This window comes from Talpa europaea (genome assembly GCF_964194135.1).
Source record: "Talpa europaea genome assembly, chromosome: 13".
NCBI classification, from domain to species: Eukaryota; Metazoa; Chordata; class Mammalia; order Eulipotyphla; family Talpidae; genus Talpa; species Talpa europaea.
The window spans coordinates 91752114-91768972 of record NC_140080.1 but is presented as its reverse complement, the minus strand read 5'-3'; the positions used below and the strand labels follow the sequence as shown (position 1 = coordinate 91768972).

General features: G+C 48.3%; 1 protein-coding gene across 1 annotated transcript; it reads right to left on the bottom strand.

The window, feature by feature from the left end:
- Positions 1-813: 813 nt before the first annotated feature.
- Positions 814-10716, bottom strand: LOC311182735 (serpin B8-like). The gene is made up of 6 exons (XM_084251776.1): positions 10543-10716; positions 9110-9247; positions 7467-7584; positions 5789-5931; positions 4160-4312; positions 814-1312 (listed from the first exon to the last, which is right to left on the bottom strand). Exons 1-6 carry the CDS (start codon positions 10708-10710, stop codon positions 908-910), a joined length of 1125 nt encoding a protein of 374 aa, XP_084107902.1. The 5' UTR covers positions 10711-10716; the 3' UTR covers positions 814-907.
- Positions 10717-16859: the final 6143 nt, after the last annotated feature.

The following is a 16859-nucleotide window of genomic DNA, read 5'->3' as shown; positions in this document are numbered from 1 at the left end:
TTCTTTTTTTTTTTAATTTTTCAACTATATATCATCCTAGCCTAAAGCTTTTTATATCAAATAATTTAGAATGGCAAAATTAAATTGTTTTTAAAAAGGCAATAGAATAGAATGCAATCATGCATTCATATCGTTGTTATTAATCATGTTGATATTCTCCACAAACAAAATGATAAAATGCTATGATATTAATATCATGTGGAGAAAGCATTTGATGAAATATAGCCCCCATTTATGATAAAAATTTTGAACAACAGGGGAATAGAAAGAACCCAAATCAATATAACAAAGGTCATAAAACACAAGCCCACAGGCAAGTTCAGTCCTGAAGCTCATTGCTGAGGCCTGAATTTGCATCTGGGGTCCACAGCAAGAGGATCTGACGGTCTCTTTTGAGATAAGGGACACAGGGGCTGTCTGTGACACTGATGTGGCCAGAGACACATTATCTTAGCTGTGCCTGAGGCCTGGGCAGCTGCAGGGTTTGCTCCGGCATCTACCCTGAGCTCTGCAGCGGGGGTGGCAGAGCTTCGAGATCACGGCATGGAAGACTGGAAGGACTCACCAGTCCCTGACACCCTCCTGAAGACACCCACAAATAAGGGGCACAGACTCTGGGGAGAGCTGGTCATCTGACAGGTGGGTGAAGACAGGACCTGAGAGACAGAGGAGCTCCAGGAACACCCCAGAACAAGCCTCACCCTCTGCACCCCAAACCTCACGCATCTGAAGCCTCCCTGGTTCCCCATGGCTGTGGAATAATTAGTAACATGCTCACAAACACCCCAAGGGCAGACACTTTATTTTGGCCATCAGCCCCTAAAACCATCTGGGCCCCCCGGAATCTGAGTTAAGGCAAGTGGGGCAGACGGGAGGGAAAGGGACGTGTGGACAGCCCTGCAGCTCTTCACGGAGACGAGAACCTGCCGCAGAACAAAATGTTGTTGGTTTTGTGGTGCCTGATGAAGAAAAGGAAGGGGTGGTCCGCGCAGAATCTGGGTTCCATTTTGCAGCACCGGGAGTTCCTGACCACGGCCGTGGTGGCGGCCGCCTCGGTGCCCTCCTCATTCACCTCGACAAAGCACTTGTGTGCAACCTTGGACACCGGCACGTTCTTCTTAGTCGACATTCCAGAAAAGTCTGCCCTGACTTCCTCAAAGGCATCCGTCATTCCTAAACTCCGAAGAACAGACTCCAGGTCATAACTCTCTTCCAGCTTTAGTCGAGGAAGGAAAACTTGAACTTTATCCTTGGTCATCTTCTCTGGATCTGTCCATTCGCTCAGCTTCTCATAGGTAAGTGCTTTTTCCACCTGGAATAATGCCGGGTCAGAGCTCAACATCTAGAGGACAGCGGCTCAGTGCCCACCCGCCCCCACACTGTGCCCCCCACCCATGACAGGCAACGAGATGGTGAGTGCCGGTCCCGGCCCATTTCGTCCACAGAGATCATTCCTCTAGTAACCACACATGATCTCACCTCAAATTCTCATCTTTTCCCCACCCCCATCTTATGGACTCTAGAACAATATGACCAGAAAGCACCTGAGACAATAAGGCGTTTGAGAAGAGACAATAAGAAAGTTTCATTTAAACCATCTGTGCCAAGTACATTTCAAATGTTTTTTAGGTTAGAAAATTCTCAACCAATTGATTGTATGTGACACGCGTTCCTGTGAGTTGAGGATTATTTGACAGAGATAAACAGAGTGACTCAGGACTGACAGGTACGTGGTGGGTGTGAGGAGCATCTGAACAGGAAGGGAGATGTGACTTCTGAGACGGGGAGAGTCAAAAGGGGAATTCAACAGGGTGCTGCTGCTGGCATCCCTTCGCCCTCTGTCTGCCCTGGAGTTCATGAGCGCCAAAGCCTCGAAGACCCATCACTCATTCTATTTATCCACAGGAAGGAGAGGATGGAGCGGGCCTTCCCCTGCATCTCTCCCTTTACCACCTGGAGCCCAGGTGAGTCTGGCGCTCCCTTAACAGTTGTTTGGACTTTAGCTCTATTCCTAGACGATCCTAATATTCTTCTTAAGTGGCCATCACAGGTCTCATCCTCAACTCATGCCAATAACTTCCTGGTTCCATAGAGAAACCAGGGAAATCAGGCTGGCCCGCCCTCAGCATCCTAGTCCCTGCTGGGCTGCCGCTGGCCTGTATCTCTGATGAGTCAACTGTAAAACCCTTCATGAAATAAATTCAGTATTTATACCAGGGAATCAGCAAATGTTACCTGCACCCCCGGAGCGCAGGACACCAGCATACCACTGACCCTGCACCTTCCTTTTTACGAATATGCTTTCTCCATTCGGGAATCTTCTGTCCTGAGAAGAGGTTTCTCTCCTCCTAAGGTAAGGTCCTCACCTGTGCTTTAGATTTTTCTCCTCAATGTGTGGTCCGTGACCAAGAACACCTGACTACTGGGATCTTGTTAGAAATGAACAATAGCCCTCAAATTAAAATCTGCATTTAACAAGACCCCCAGGACACTCCTATGCACACTAGTGTTTGAGTTGTGTTCTCTCTTTCTCCAGCACTTTTGTTCAATAATTATTGGACCCTCGATCAGCTCCTCCTTTCAAAATGAAGAATACTATTACAGTTTTGGAACTCTTAACTTCACCAAAATCTGTCCTCTTAGTAATTCCACTCCTAGGTATACACTCGATGGCAATGAATACACTTGCTAGCTTAAACACGAAAGGGTCACTGTCAGCACTCCTGCGACCACCCTAAACTGGAGCTCCTCCAATACCCTCTGTCGGGGGAACGTAAAGAAAGTAGCTCAGGCTGCATGCACAGATACTCCTGAATCTGAGCCTAAACGATTAAATTATTTCAAACTCTAAGAGCACAAAACAAAACAAACCCATATTCTAGGCCTTTCTCTCTGAGGCTTGTATTTACAGAAAGCAGAGCCTGCTGACTCAGCCGAAGCCAGAAGAAGCAAAGGACCATCTGGAGACTGAGAATGCAGGTGAGGAGGGGGCTGCCACGGGCAGGGGCCGCGGACAGAATTCCAAACTCCACTACCCGAGGAAAAGCCCCTTCAGATGTCATGCATCAAGTACCCTGTGCCTTGCCAATGAACTTCAGCCACGTTCTCATTTCTTTGCCCCTAACTCAATACTCAGTCAATAAAATAAAATGTTCTCAAAAACTATGAACCAGAGACACTTTTAGGGGGGCGGGGGCGGGAGGGGAGGGATTGGGGTCAGAATGGGGGGGCTGCAATTGTATGGGGAATATAACAATAAAATTTATAAAAAATAAATAAATAAATGTAATCACAATTAAACTTAACCATTCAAGAAAATTGAAATCCTTAGGTATTAGTCTAACAACACATGTTTAGGACTTGTATGATGAAAACTACACAATGTTGATAAAAGAACTCAAGAAAGATCTAAATAACTAGAGAAATATACCATGCTCATGGATTGGAATATGCAGCATAATAAAATGTTCATTCTCCCCACACTGATAGCTTTAACATAATACCTATCAAAATCCCCGCCAGGTTTTTGTAGCTACGTTAGTATACAAGATTAATCTATGGAAAAGCAAAGGAACTAGACTATCTCAAACAATGTTGAAAGAATAGAGTAGGAGGGATCAGTCTTATTTCAAGACTTGGAATCACTCTTATTTCAAGACCTGTTTATAGTTACAGTAATCAATTCTGTGTGGTAGAGAAAAGGAACAAGTACACAGATCAAGGCAACAGAATTGAGATCCTAGAAAGAGACCATACAAATATGTCCATCTTATTAGGTGCAAATGCAACTCAGTGGAGGAAAAAGCCTTTTCACCAAATGATGCTGGAGCAAATGAACATCCAGAGTCATTTAAAACACACTTCAGCCTAAGTCTCACACCTTTTACAAAAAGTAACTTGACCTAAGTAGAAAAAAAAATAAATAAAAAATAAAATAAAATAAAATAAAATGTTCTCAAGCCTGAGAACATTTGTAAACCTTTGTACCCTTATTTCCTGTCTTTATCGGAGAGGAAGATTTAAGTTGATCTCTTACCTCCTTGCCAGTCTATTTGCAAATAAAGCTGATTTCTCGAATACCTGACAGCGTTATCTAATCACTGCATGATGAGTGCACTCCCGCTGCTCAGCCACACTCGGGCCCCGGCCAGGGACTCACCTCATGGAGCCCAGCGTCGTCATCGGGGAGCAGGATGACCATGCTCAGCTCCTCCCCCGCGTAGGGCAGCTCCAGGACCTGAGCGTGCACCTCGTCCACGTACCCCAGGTTAACCTGCGCTTGCTTGAACATCATCTGCACTGTCTTTTGCTCCTAGAAAAATGCGGTATTAATATCAGATTATGAAAACACGCGCACATTTACTGACAATGAGATATGTCAAATTCTAGAACCCCTAGGCGCCTACAAGAGAATTACTATTTCTGTGCATTTATACTGATAGTTATAAAATCTTTATTACATATTAGTATTGAGCACAATCTGCTACTGTCCTAGCAAATCAAGTATTTGCTAGATAAGAGAATAAACTGACCAACAGGGACAGCCAGAAAGCTCTCAACGTGATGTTTGCGAAAAGTTGTGTTCTTCTCTTTTGAGAAGATGAACAGAGAAGTATACCAAGGACCTTAGAGTTAAAATTATTTCTTCAGGGCCTCCCTGGTGGCTGAGGGGTTAAGTCTCAGCACTACCACAATATCACTGCTGTGGCCTGAGTTCGATCCTCTGCCAGGGAGCTGACCCACATGGCGGAGCTCGCCTACTGCTCCCCTCGGCAGTGTATTTCAATCGGTCTGTCTGTTCTGCTCCCCACTCTGTCTCTGGTGAATCCTCTCACCACCCCCCTCACCTCTGGCCTGAACCCCAATTCTTCTGAAAAAGAAGTACAGGCTGGAAGAACTTCCACTTTTATTCTGAAAAGTAACTGTTTTTCTTGGAAAGGGAAACAGCCACGTGAGCAGCTCTGCCATCTTTAAAGCTTACACCAAATATATTCGAGACTTCTGAATCATTGTGCAATATGTATGCTGTTATGAAGTGGATGGAAGTCAAATTCTGAGTTAATGTCTACTGACCCCCAGCCATTATCATATGAAAAGGAAACGAAAAAAAGTGTCTTTAATGTTAGGCTTTTAGGACCAGATATCTATGCCTATATTTAACGACACTGGAAATTTGCTAACAGAGTAGATTTCAGGTGCTTTCACAATACAAAAGATGGTGACCACGTGAAGAGAAGGTACATGAATTAATTTGACTGTAGTAATAAAAGTAATAATTTAGCTAAGTATATCAGATCATCATTTTGCACACCTAAAATATACAGTGGCAATTTTATTTTTTAAAAGATCCAAAAATGAAAAAATAAAGTTAGCTATAACATCTACTAACAACTTTGGTCTTGTGTTCAGAATTATATAGCCACGAATTCTAAGGCAATAAAGAGACACAGTTGTCACTGACGTTACAAAAAAAAAAAAAAAGCATGTAAATAAATACAGAGTGACAATACAAACAAACACAACACCAAGGCTTAGAAGAAATTGTCTTTCAATCCAGATAATATAACCAGATAGAAGATCAATTTGACCAAGGATGCAAAACAAAAGCAGCAACATAAAAACTTTTTCAGCATCTCCCGTCCCTTCTCCCAGAGAAGCTGTACAGCGGGCACAGAATACATTCACGAATAGATTAAGGATCAAGACAGCATGAAGTCATTTATTTATGTTTTCCATTTTCCAGCGTGTTACTTTCAGGAAGAAGTGTATCTGAAAAATATTCCCCTACCTGGTTGGTTTTAAAGGGCATTCCCCTGGTGTGCTTTCTGTCGAATGGCTGGTTCCATTTTCCTTTGAAATAAATAGCATTCACGAGCACCAGCTTAGTCAGGGGGTCGACAGTCCCAGCACCCAGGATCTCTGAAATCTTACCTGTAAAGAATACGAGAAAAGTTTATGGCTACTTGGGGGTGAATAATATTCTTCCACCAAAACCTCCTCAGCATGTAAATTCTTGGCTTCTTTGAGAGCAGCCAGAACCCCGTCCCTCTGGCACCAGGTGAGGGTGGTGGTGTTTAGGGTCAAGTCCCTGCACACGATGCATTGTTCGTCCTTCGATAACCATTCGAAACGGCAGGACAACTATCATTTTGCCCTAACTAAAAATGGAGAATTTCAGATTCAGAACATCCACCTGACTTTGTGCCAAGATCATGTAGGCAGCAAGTGACTGAGCTAAGATGATCACCCAAGAGCCCTGATTCCCCTCTTGCACTGTAATTAGATAATTCCCTGTGGGACTGTCCTGCGCAACCTGGGATGTGTGGCCAGTACACGCCCCTGTTTGTGACAACTGAGATCATCTTCAGTCATTGCCAGTGTCACCAGGAGTTCGATCCTGATCAGGAACGATTGCTCCACGCCAACTCTCAGCCCTCACTTAGGTGAGGAGAGGCTTCCAAAGGATGGGCAGCAGCCCAGTGAGCGGGGAGGCTTCCTGGAGGGAGGGAGTGGGGCAAAAGAGTGTGGGAAGGAGGCCCAAGTTGAACTGTCCAGTGACGGTGGGGACAAGGGGATAATTCTGAGGAATGGCAGGTGATCAGCCTGATGGAAGGACATGTACACAGCTGTGGGGGAGGGGGTGGGTACAGGGAGGTGAGTGTGGAAAAGCATCTGAATTCCCCAGGTGACCTGTGCTGTTGCAAGAGGCTAAGCCCCTGGGGCATCCCTGTTCTGTGGCTTCAGCACAAAGACCCAGGCCATGGCTGCTCCCTGAGGCACAGAGGGCACCCCCAGACTGATGGATGGATCCTGACTGCCAGGTTGGAGCATGGAGAAAGGGGCTGTAATGCCCCCACATTCTGGAAGCCTCTAAATTATACACTAGGTATTTAGGGTGCCTACAAGCTTGTTTTCTCTGCCTTCTAGTCAAGAACTGGGAGAAATATTTCTAGTGAGAGGAATGTGATCTGGGCAGGGGACACGGCAGTACCTCCGGCATCAGGAACAAATTCAAGAAAAGCTGCCTCTCTGAAAGCCACACAGCACAGCCCGGCTGGGGAGGCAGTGAAACCAGAGCTACTCACATTGGCACCAGGAGGGACCAGAAACTCTGTCACGGCTGATGTGCAACCGAGCAAAACCCCACCCCTCCACCGCCAGGCCCTCCCAGGCCGCGTAAACAGGTCTCCCAAGAGGAAGCATCTTTCAGGAATTCTCCAGCATGGCCCAGAGGGGAGGCTACTGAGATTCTTACACTAGGTTCAAGTATTTTTAGCAATCAGGGCCTCATGATCCACTAAACTCAAGAAGAATAACAGAACTTCATAGTTGACCTGAAACCCCAGCAAACACACAAACCGGCCTCTGCAGAATCCCGTCCCAGAGGCGGCAGCAAGGAGGTCACCGCCCGGCCAGCCCGTCTGCCCTTCCTCCCGTCCTCAAGTGCCGAAGCCCTCATCTCTCACCCTCTGTCTTCTGGGCCACCCAGTCGTTGATGCGTTTCCTGCAGCCCTCGGCGTCCTCAGCAAAGGGCAGCTCCTCGAGCTCCGCATGGTAGAACTCCAGGCAGGAGTCCTTGAAAGCCTGCATGGGCGACAGACAGGGTTTGGCCCCACAGCATGAAAACCTCTTGTTCTTAACGTTTTTTCTAGCACAAACGCTCGCACAGGACATCCTGTCCTGAAGACTTGTCCACGTAACTGATGCACAGAGCCAGCTCTGGCCTGTGCTGCAGCCCAGGGTGAAGTCGTGATGCAGACTGCGGGCTCACAGGCCGCTGAGCAATGCGGGTGCACCGGAGGGTCACACATGTTAGAGACCCTGGCAGGGGTACCAGACCCACAGCAGCCCACGAAAATCCCGGCCGACACACTTCCTTCCACCTCCTGTTTGACCCCCTGTCCTGCTCACCAGCAGGCTGACTCTCTTTACTCACTTCTGCATCATCGGTACCAACTACGGCGTCTAAAACATACTTGTTGAATAATTGAGAGAGCCCATGGTGGAACCAGATTATCCAGAAATCTTACAGGCCCTGTAGGAGTGGAAAGTGATAGACCGAGATCATAGTGTGTGTGTGTGTGTGTGTGTAAGGGATTAGAGAAAACACAGTGATGGCAGATGAGTCTTGAAAGGTAAGCTGGGTCAAGTCACAAAGGGCCTTACCCGCAGTATGTTAAAACCCAAGAATAACTCACTCACAAAAACTCAGTTTTAGAGAGACTATGCCTGGCAACCAGGGCCTTGTTCTCATCTCATGTTTGCAAATATTTTAGCCTCTACAGAAGATGTAGAAAGAAGGAGCAAAGGAACCAAGAAAGGTGGAGGGTGGTTCCTGTGCCCCGATATTCCCCAGTTTCAATGTTCAAAGATCAGGTGGCTATTCAGAAGGAACACTGATTAACCAGGAGACCCCAAGTCTCTCCTGGAAGACCGAGCCAGTGGAAGAATGCAGAATCAGCTCCACCGGTACTTCAGCCCATTGCAGCCACCCTCCATGGGGTGCAGCCCTCATGTGGGGTGGGGAGGGAAGAGCAATCAGGACAGGGTGTACAGGAGGCTTCCAGAGAACCCTTGGAACTTCCAGTCCAGAGAATGGCGGGGTGCCCTGAGGTCACTGCATGGCCTGCAAGTCGTTGGGCCTGATTTCCAGGACCACGCCCTTTGCTGGACTAGGGAGTGTTGGAACTGCATGCCAAACTCCTCAGACTTCAAACCTCCCTTTTATGAACAGTTTTTAATTTTAGAAAGACTATTCTGTCAGTAGTGTGGATGGATGAGATGAAACAAAGGAGTTGGCTGGGCTTGGAAAGCAGTTGGGAACCCATTAAATAAGGATGTAGAAGATGCAGGAGAGTCTTCAGCCAGGCTAGGGGCAGCTCAACTCCCAGAGATGGGACAGGGAGGAGCCTTGCACCCCCGGGGAGTTGCTGCAGTCGCTGAGATGGCGGGGAGCAGAGGGTGGCCTAGGGGACACTGACATCCGGGAGGGATGTATCAAGAGCAAGAAAGCAAAGGACATAATTCAGAAGCAATCATACAATTTAAAGTCACGCGTTTGCCACGGCTCTCTGATTTTCAATTTGTCCCCAGGGTGAGAACTACTTACAGGAAGGAAATCACAGGTCTTTTCTCCAAAGAGTCTGTTGGCGGTCGTGAGCACACATTGAGCGTCAGCTTTGTTAACTTCTGCGAGAAGAGACTGAAAGCCCCGATGAACATCTCCGCCTTTATCCAAGCAAAGGGCCTGTGAGCAGAGACAAGGACAGTGATTCGATCATTGCCATTTCACTCCACCAAGGAGCAAGCTCCAAACCGACCTCTGTGCTGAAAATCACCGAGGACCACAACATAAAAGAATCTGGTTTGACTGCCTTTCGCAGGGTTTCTCAGCCTGGGCACTGCTGACATACGGGGCCCATGCTTTGATGTGGGGACCACCCTGTGCATTGCAGGGCACCTTGCGGCCGCTCTAGCCTCTGTCCACTAGATGTCAGCAGCACCCCGCAGATAAGAGAAGCCCTCTGTCCCCACCAGCCAAAGGGCCTGGCCATTCTCCCCTAGAAAGTTTATCCACTCAGCAATCCTGGTGATCCCCCAGGCAGGCAGCTAGTTGTGATAACTCAGGGAGGAGGCAGAACAAAACAAACAGGCCTTCGGAAGCAATCTACCGTGACAAAAAGGAGCAGAAATAAACATAAAAAATGTTTCATCAGCAACTTCACAGTTCTGCAGACCAGTGATTTTGTCAAGGCAGAATGGGAACTCAGGTTGTTCCTGCATCCGCCGTCACCCCCAGCGCAAAGCTTCACTCCTCTGAGACTAGAAGGACAACCGCAGGGACTTCCACTGACACCCGGGACGCACTTGCAGAGACGGTCCCGCTCCCCGGCCTTAGAGGCAAAGTGGCCGCAGAGGGCAGCCGTCCGGGATATTCACCAGACAGTCGAGGAAACAAGGCAGGAGGAGGCTAAGGGCTGCTTTCCTAGACTCTTAGCTGCTAGTTCATTTGTAACTCGGCTCACATGTCACCCATTTCTGATCAATCAGATTATATGTTGCCTTTAAGTCACCCCAGGAGACGAGCCCACATCTGTGTCATATTCTGTTCCCGAGCGAGCATCATCATGCACCCAGCACAGACCCACTGAAGGCAGTTTGCTTCTACAGCCGCATTGCCATCGGAAAGACGATGCTAGCAAATGTTTCGAAGGTAATAAAATTGAAATGCTTTGCCTTTGGTGGGGTGGAATTTAGAGTTTCCTCTCTTCAGCAAAAATGCAGCTTTGCTACAACCCACTGATGCTTTGTTTATATGACTTGCTGGCTCCCATGAGCACTAAGGGAGTCTGTCCTCACAATTCACCTTCCTGCCCATGTCTGTCCTCTGGACAACACCGCATGCTCCCCACCCCACCCCACCTCCCAACCACCACTACCAGCCATGGGACTTTCAGCTGCTGTGTGAGGCAGGTAAATAGCCGCTCCGGGCAGTGCACAGAAAGAAGCCAACCCTTGTTCTTCCTCCGTGGCGGCACATACCTGGGACATCTGGGTGGCAGTGTTGCCTTTGGCCCCCATGAAGACCATGGCCAAGGCAGAGGAGATGCTCAGCGGGGAGAAGAACATGTTTCTTGAGTGGTTCTCTTCCCCCAACATGTTAAATAATTTGATGGCAAAAGTGCCATTTGCTTCGCAGAGGTCATCCATGAGAAAAGGCCTGTGTCAAAGCATAGACGCACATCAGCCGAACTTGCCGGTCTCACCTCTGCTAGCAGGACTCTGGGTGCGGCTGGCAGGTCTCATCCCCCCAAAGTGACTGTGTTATCCTCATGTCCCTGGGTCTCTGCAGATGTGATCAATTCGGGATCTCCATGTGGGGAGATTCTCCTGGATTCTCTGGGTGGGCGTGTTGTATTCAGTGTCCCCATAAGCGGGAGGCGGGTGGGTCAGAGTGACAGAAGGATGGAAGTAGGGGTCTGAATGATGTGGGTCCACGGAGCAAGGAACCCAAAGAGCAAGGAAATGACCTGCCCCCTAGAGCCACCAGGAAAAGCGTAGCTGGCGACCTGTCAGACTTCCGAGCTCCAGAACTACAAGAACTCGCTGGGAAGTGTTCTGGGGCTTCCCTGCTCTAGCAGGCAAAGCAAAGCCAACTGCTAGACTTGCAGCTGTGAAGCAGCTGTGCAAAAACCTGCCGCCTGTGGCTAAAACCCCCCACTGAGGACGAAGGAGTCAGTTAAATAAGAGTTAACAACGGGAGTCTCTGCAGCCGATTCCTCTCCAGGAAAGCCTCAGCGCCTGCCCACCCTGCCCGCTGTCCCAGTCACATCTATACCTTACAGCTTTGGGGAGGGCTGGGCCATGAACCGACATGGATCTTGCCAACAACAAAAATATATATATATTAATTTCAACATAGCAAAAGATAGTTCTTGGGGGGCGTGTATCAAAATTCAACGGTGTTATCAAAACACCACGGGCTGGAGAGATGGGATTTTCAGTAAAAAAAATATATATGAGGTATCAGCATCCAGTTTTCGGGAGATTGTAGGGAAAGCATGACAGGACCGGGGGCTGCGCGGCGGAGGGAAGACAGGACGCGCTGAGGCCTTGCGGGCCCCGAGGAGACAGGACTGGACGTGGGGGCGCGGGGAGGGCGCCCTGCGGGGCGCAGGGAGGGTCTGCAGGGCTGGAGAGCCGGGTGGAGGGAGGAGGCACTGCGAGGCAGCGGGCAGAGAATCTGGATTTGGCTGGAGGCCGCAAGGCCCCGGCACCTCCCAGGACTCGCCCGAGCTCCCAGGCAGCGCCAGGCGGGCGGCGCCTGCAGCGCACCCCTGGGCTCCTCCCACGCAGCTGCGCAAAGTTTCCACACCTCGCCCGGCCTCCGCGCCCGGCTGGCCACAGCCTCTTCCCCCGCGCAGGCCAATCGCGCGCAGCGGCGCCTGCACGTCCCGGGGCGTCCCTCGCAGGCCGGGGAGCCGGGGCACCCCGGGTGGTCTGCGCCCCGCGGGGGCCCCGGGGGTCAGCCGGCCCGGAGAGCCCCACTTCGGAGCCAGACGCGGGGTGGGGCCGAGGGCCAGGCCGATGCCCCGAGACCCCACGGCTCTGCGCCCCAGCTCCCTGCACCGCCGCCCAGCTCAGCCCGGGCTCCGGGAAGGGGGTGGCCTGGGGAAGGGGGTGCGCCCGGACCGCAGCGCCTCCCGGGCTCAGTACCTGGAGTTTGCACCTTTGCTCGTGCTGCTGCTGCTGCTGCTGCTGCTCCAGCCGGCGGATGCGGTCTGGTCTCTGGGATTTCGGGCGAGGCTTCCGGCAGGTGACTCAGAGCTGAGGTTGCGCCAGGCCGCCGCCGTCCCGGCTCCTCCTCCGGGGATGCACCCCTGGGGGCCGGAGCTCCCCGGCCGGGTCCCGAGAGCCCGAGGGTTAGCGGGCGAGGTCACTTAGCCCTGGCCGGGAAGGCCTCACCCTCGGGGGCCCGGGTCCGGAGGCACAGGGTTCCCCCACTCCTTGCCCTGGGTGTTGTTTGCAAACCCCAATGGTTTCAGAAAGGAGCTTTATGATGCAGATTTACTAAAACCAGAACCCGAGGGAAGAGAGTCTGGAAGCCAGTGGTTTCCAAGCTAGTTTGGCAGAAACCCAGCAAAACAACTTTTGAAAACACATACCCCAGCCTGCATGGATGTCTGTGCTAATAGCCGGGGTGTATGGAACACTGTGAACAAACAGAAGTTCCACAGGAGAGGGGAGAAGTAGTAGAAATGAACGTTTTTGTTCTCAGAAAATTATTTTAGAATTAATGAGAACCGTGTGATTGCATTTGTTTGTTTTAATAATCTGTAGCTCTTTGCAAAACAATAATAGGAGGACCTGGGTTGTTTGTTTCAAGACCTGGTTAAGAACCTTTAATCTTGGATTAAAGGCTGCCATGAGGAATGGCTACTCAGGAATTGGGTGGGTTTCAAAAACTCATCACTGGGAATACAGACTTGACCTTGACCTTGATTTTCAATCTGCACACTAATCATGCAAAGAATTGTAGTTGAAATCTAATCAGTAAAATGCAAAAGTTGTTCCTGCAAAAGGTTTTATAATTATTTTCAATACTCTGAACAGTTTGAAGACCAACCAAACCTTCATTTCCCAAGATTTTAAGATTACATCCTTTTAGGAATAAAATCAGTTGATGCTGGGAAAATATCCAAATAGATGTTCTCAAAATGGATGCACTTGTACCTGATGGCAGCAGCTGTTTTCCCAGAATATCTGCGAGGGGTCACTAGTGATGGCCACTTGTCACCAGAAGGGTTAGCGCAGTTGGAACCTTGGGCTTTTTGTAAGAAAAAAAAAAATGCATACAATGAAACTGGTGTTTTAAGTATAATAAGCAAGTCTGGGTCGATTTCAGGCTTTACTTAGGACACTACATTGATTGTTACAGAGTATTGTCAAAGGGCTGTCACAGAACACTTCTGAAGAGTTTCAGGGCCACCTCTGGCTTTTCAGACACCTCGTACTCTGCACAGTCTTAAAAGGTCCTCAGCCCTGACACAGTCTTGACTGATGATGAATGGGACAAAGAACAGGATTCATTCTCTTGGTCTCTAGCAGATAGTGGACAAGGAAAAGTCTGATCCAAAACACTTGTATCTTTAGGATTTCCCCTTTACTGTCCTCATGGAGAAGTGACCGCTGAGGACTATTGGGGCATCAGTGGCAGGCAGGGTGTAGAAACATGTTTGAAGAGATTTTAACCTATAGCCCCTGAAACAAATAAAATGAAATACCAACTTTACCTCAATAAAATCCTAACATGGAATCTTTAAAGAAATTTCAAGGACAGACCTTTTGCTAGAATAAAATGGAATGGTTCATTTTAGAATAAAACAAAGAAGAAAACATGTTTCTTTGAGAAACTAAAGATGCAGGCGCATCCTACTGGGGACATTAAATTAACGTTCAATGATCAAGAATAAACTTAGTTAATCTATTCTGTCTACCTTTGTGAATGTGCAAAAGTCTCAAGTCAAATGATAAAGAATAAAACAACTGTATTAGGTGAGAGAAAGTTAAAATCTTTTCTGTAAATAACATTTTCAAAGATGAAAATAATTAAGCTCCATGTCCATCCTATACATACCTTTCATTTATCTATTTTTAAACAAAATTTGGTGCCTATGTTATTTTTGTCACCAAAAAAGAATGAGGATATTGCATTGGGTCTGTATTTCTTTACTATGACATCCATGCTGGGTGTTTCTGAGAAAGCATTCTCTGTCCTTGAATACCATTGGAAGGCATAAGACTTCTTTCCCCCTGCCATGCTATTCACCCAGCAGGGAGCGCTGTGATGGCTGGGAGGAGAGCATCAAATGGGACAGTGGTGCTTCCCCAGGAAGGGTTCCCTGAGGTAACACCAATGGAAAGCAAAGAGCATGCAAAGAGCATAAATTTTGTATCCAAATTATGAAGAGCTTCAAACATTATACTGTGGAGTATTAATCTCAAAAGCCACAATCAGAGCCTCCCTAGTGGCTTAAGGGGTTAAGTCTCAGCACTCTTAAGCTACCCACAGCCCTGAAGCAGCTCAATCCCCAGCCAGGAAGCTACCCACATGGCACAGCAGGACCTCTCCTGTCTCACCTGCTGCTCCCCTCAGCAGGGTATTTTCAGTAGATCTACCTGTTCTGCCCCCCACTCTGTCTCTGGTGAATCCTGTCACCACCCCTCTCACCTCTGGCCTACACCCCGGTTCTTCTTTGCAAAAATAAATAAAATAAATCTTTTTTAAAAAAGAGCCAATATCAGTACAATCTGATGTATAATATAGTATATCACAATGCAGTTGATACAGGAGCCTGGACCAGCAGCTTCCAAGCACGTGGCATTATTTGTGAGTGATAAAAAGGAGAGGAAGTTGGGAGGGAGGTCGCAGGTTTGTGGGAGTGAGGAGCTGGGCTCCACAGGAACATGGAAAGTCAATGTCGTTGAGCTGAAGCCACACTCATGTTATAAAACCAACATGGACACAGGGCTGGTCCCAGCACTTGTTTGGACAGTGTGAACTGTTCACCTTGCTGATCTTAAAATGCATCTCCATGGTCTGCTCTTCCTGCCTGTTTGGTGTATATTTATGTGTTCCTCTTCAATTCACAAATCTCTACACTCAAGGAAGCAACTGCATCTTGAAAAGCCTGGATGGCACAAACTCCTAATCTTCCAGCTTGAGCCTGGTCCCCTAATAGGCCCAGGGGGTCAGGGTACTTGGCCTGTGGGAGGGATGAATCACCGGGGGTCAGGGGAACAACTATGACAGTGATCGGTGGCCTCAGGGTCGCCCCTCACTATTTCCACCATTTATGCCTTGTGTGGTCACTCAGGCTGGCCTGAGCTTGGTCATGTGACTGCCTTGAGCCAATGGAAGCAAGGCCCAAGTGGAGACCTGCTAATCACAGTCGTGTTCAAGCTTGTCCTCGTGAAAACACTCCCTTGCAGCAGCCTGGGTCCAGGGCTGAAGGAAGAGCCAGCTACCAGGTTAAGGGAGCCAGAGGGGAATTCAGGGCATAATTACTCAGAAAGTGGACAGCAGCAGAGAAAGCGGTGGTGGGTGAGCTCAGTGGGGAGCAGCACCTCTTTGTCTGATATCTTTTATAAATATTTACCGTTTAAGATTTTACCAGTCATGGCTGGCTGGGATTCTACGATACCCACAATGACGCACCTGAAAATAGGCATCAAAATTCAATACTTTTGACTGAAAACATTTGATGTCCATATGTCAAAAGATGCCAACCATGAGAAGATAAATGACAAAATAAGAAAATGTATGAAAAAGTAATTTAAATATCACTTAAGGGGCTCAAAGAAAACATTGATAATAAAAAGAAATTCCCATAGAAATATGGACAAAGAATATTAATAAATTTGCAATAATGAAAAGGAATAACTAATAATTACATAAAAGGTGTTTGGAAGGCTCCGGTAGACTAGGAGGGTGGACAAGGAAGGAACTGAGTATTGTACCCGGATTACTGATTTGGACAAACCCCTGATGATGGGGCACTATGTAAGGCTAGGAGAAGAGGAAACAAATTCTGAGGCTTTTGCTTTGTCATGGAAGGTTACAGCTCCATGGAAGGGCCACAGAGAGGTCTGGGCATCAGACAGTAATTTGGGAGTCATGAGCAAATGCCCACAGCTGAAATCCTGGGCCATGGGCATAGTAAGATTTTCCTGGGAGTGTGAAAAGGCAAAGGAGCCACAGAATGCCAATATATAAGGAATGAGTTGAGGGGGGAAGCCAAAAAAGACACGTGGAATGGCCAGAGGAGACATGAAAATTACCAGGGAGGAGATTACTCACAGTGGCAATACCAAAACAGGGGAGGGCAAGGTTTGGGGTTTGGGGAGGTGACAAGGTCGATGAGTGGCCACGGGTCAAACAGTAACCGTCCTGGGGATTGAGCAGGTATAGGACTGGATGGATTGGGGCTCGGGCTAGGATTGCCGTCTAGGAAGACACATGGCTGGGATGCGTGCGTGATGGTGGAGGGACGGATGGAAAGGAAGCTGAGCCACATGCTAGAATGCTCTGCTCATGGCCTGGAAGGACCAGGTGGGCAGGACATGGTGGTGGAAGGGGAGATGGAGGCTGACTCTACTTGGTGTCCTGGGAGCAGCGAGCCAGAGAGCCAATTTGCCTCCCATCCCTTGGACCTGGAAGGAGACATTCCACCCACCAAGAGGACTGCAGAAGAGGGGGCCCCCAAGGGAGATAGCACAATGGGATAAAAAAGTGGGGTTTTCCCATGTACGTTTATATGTGTAAATGTGATTATTTTTTACATTCTGCAAATAGACAT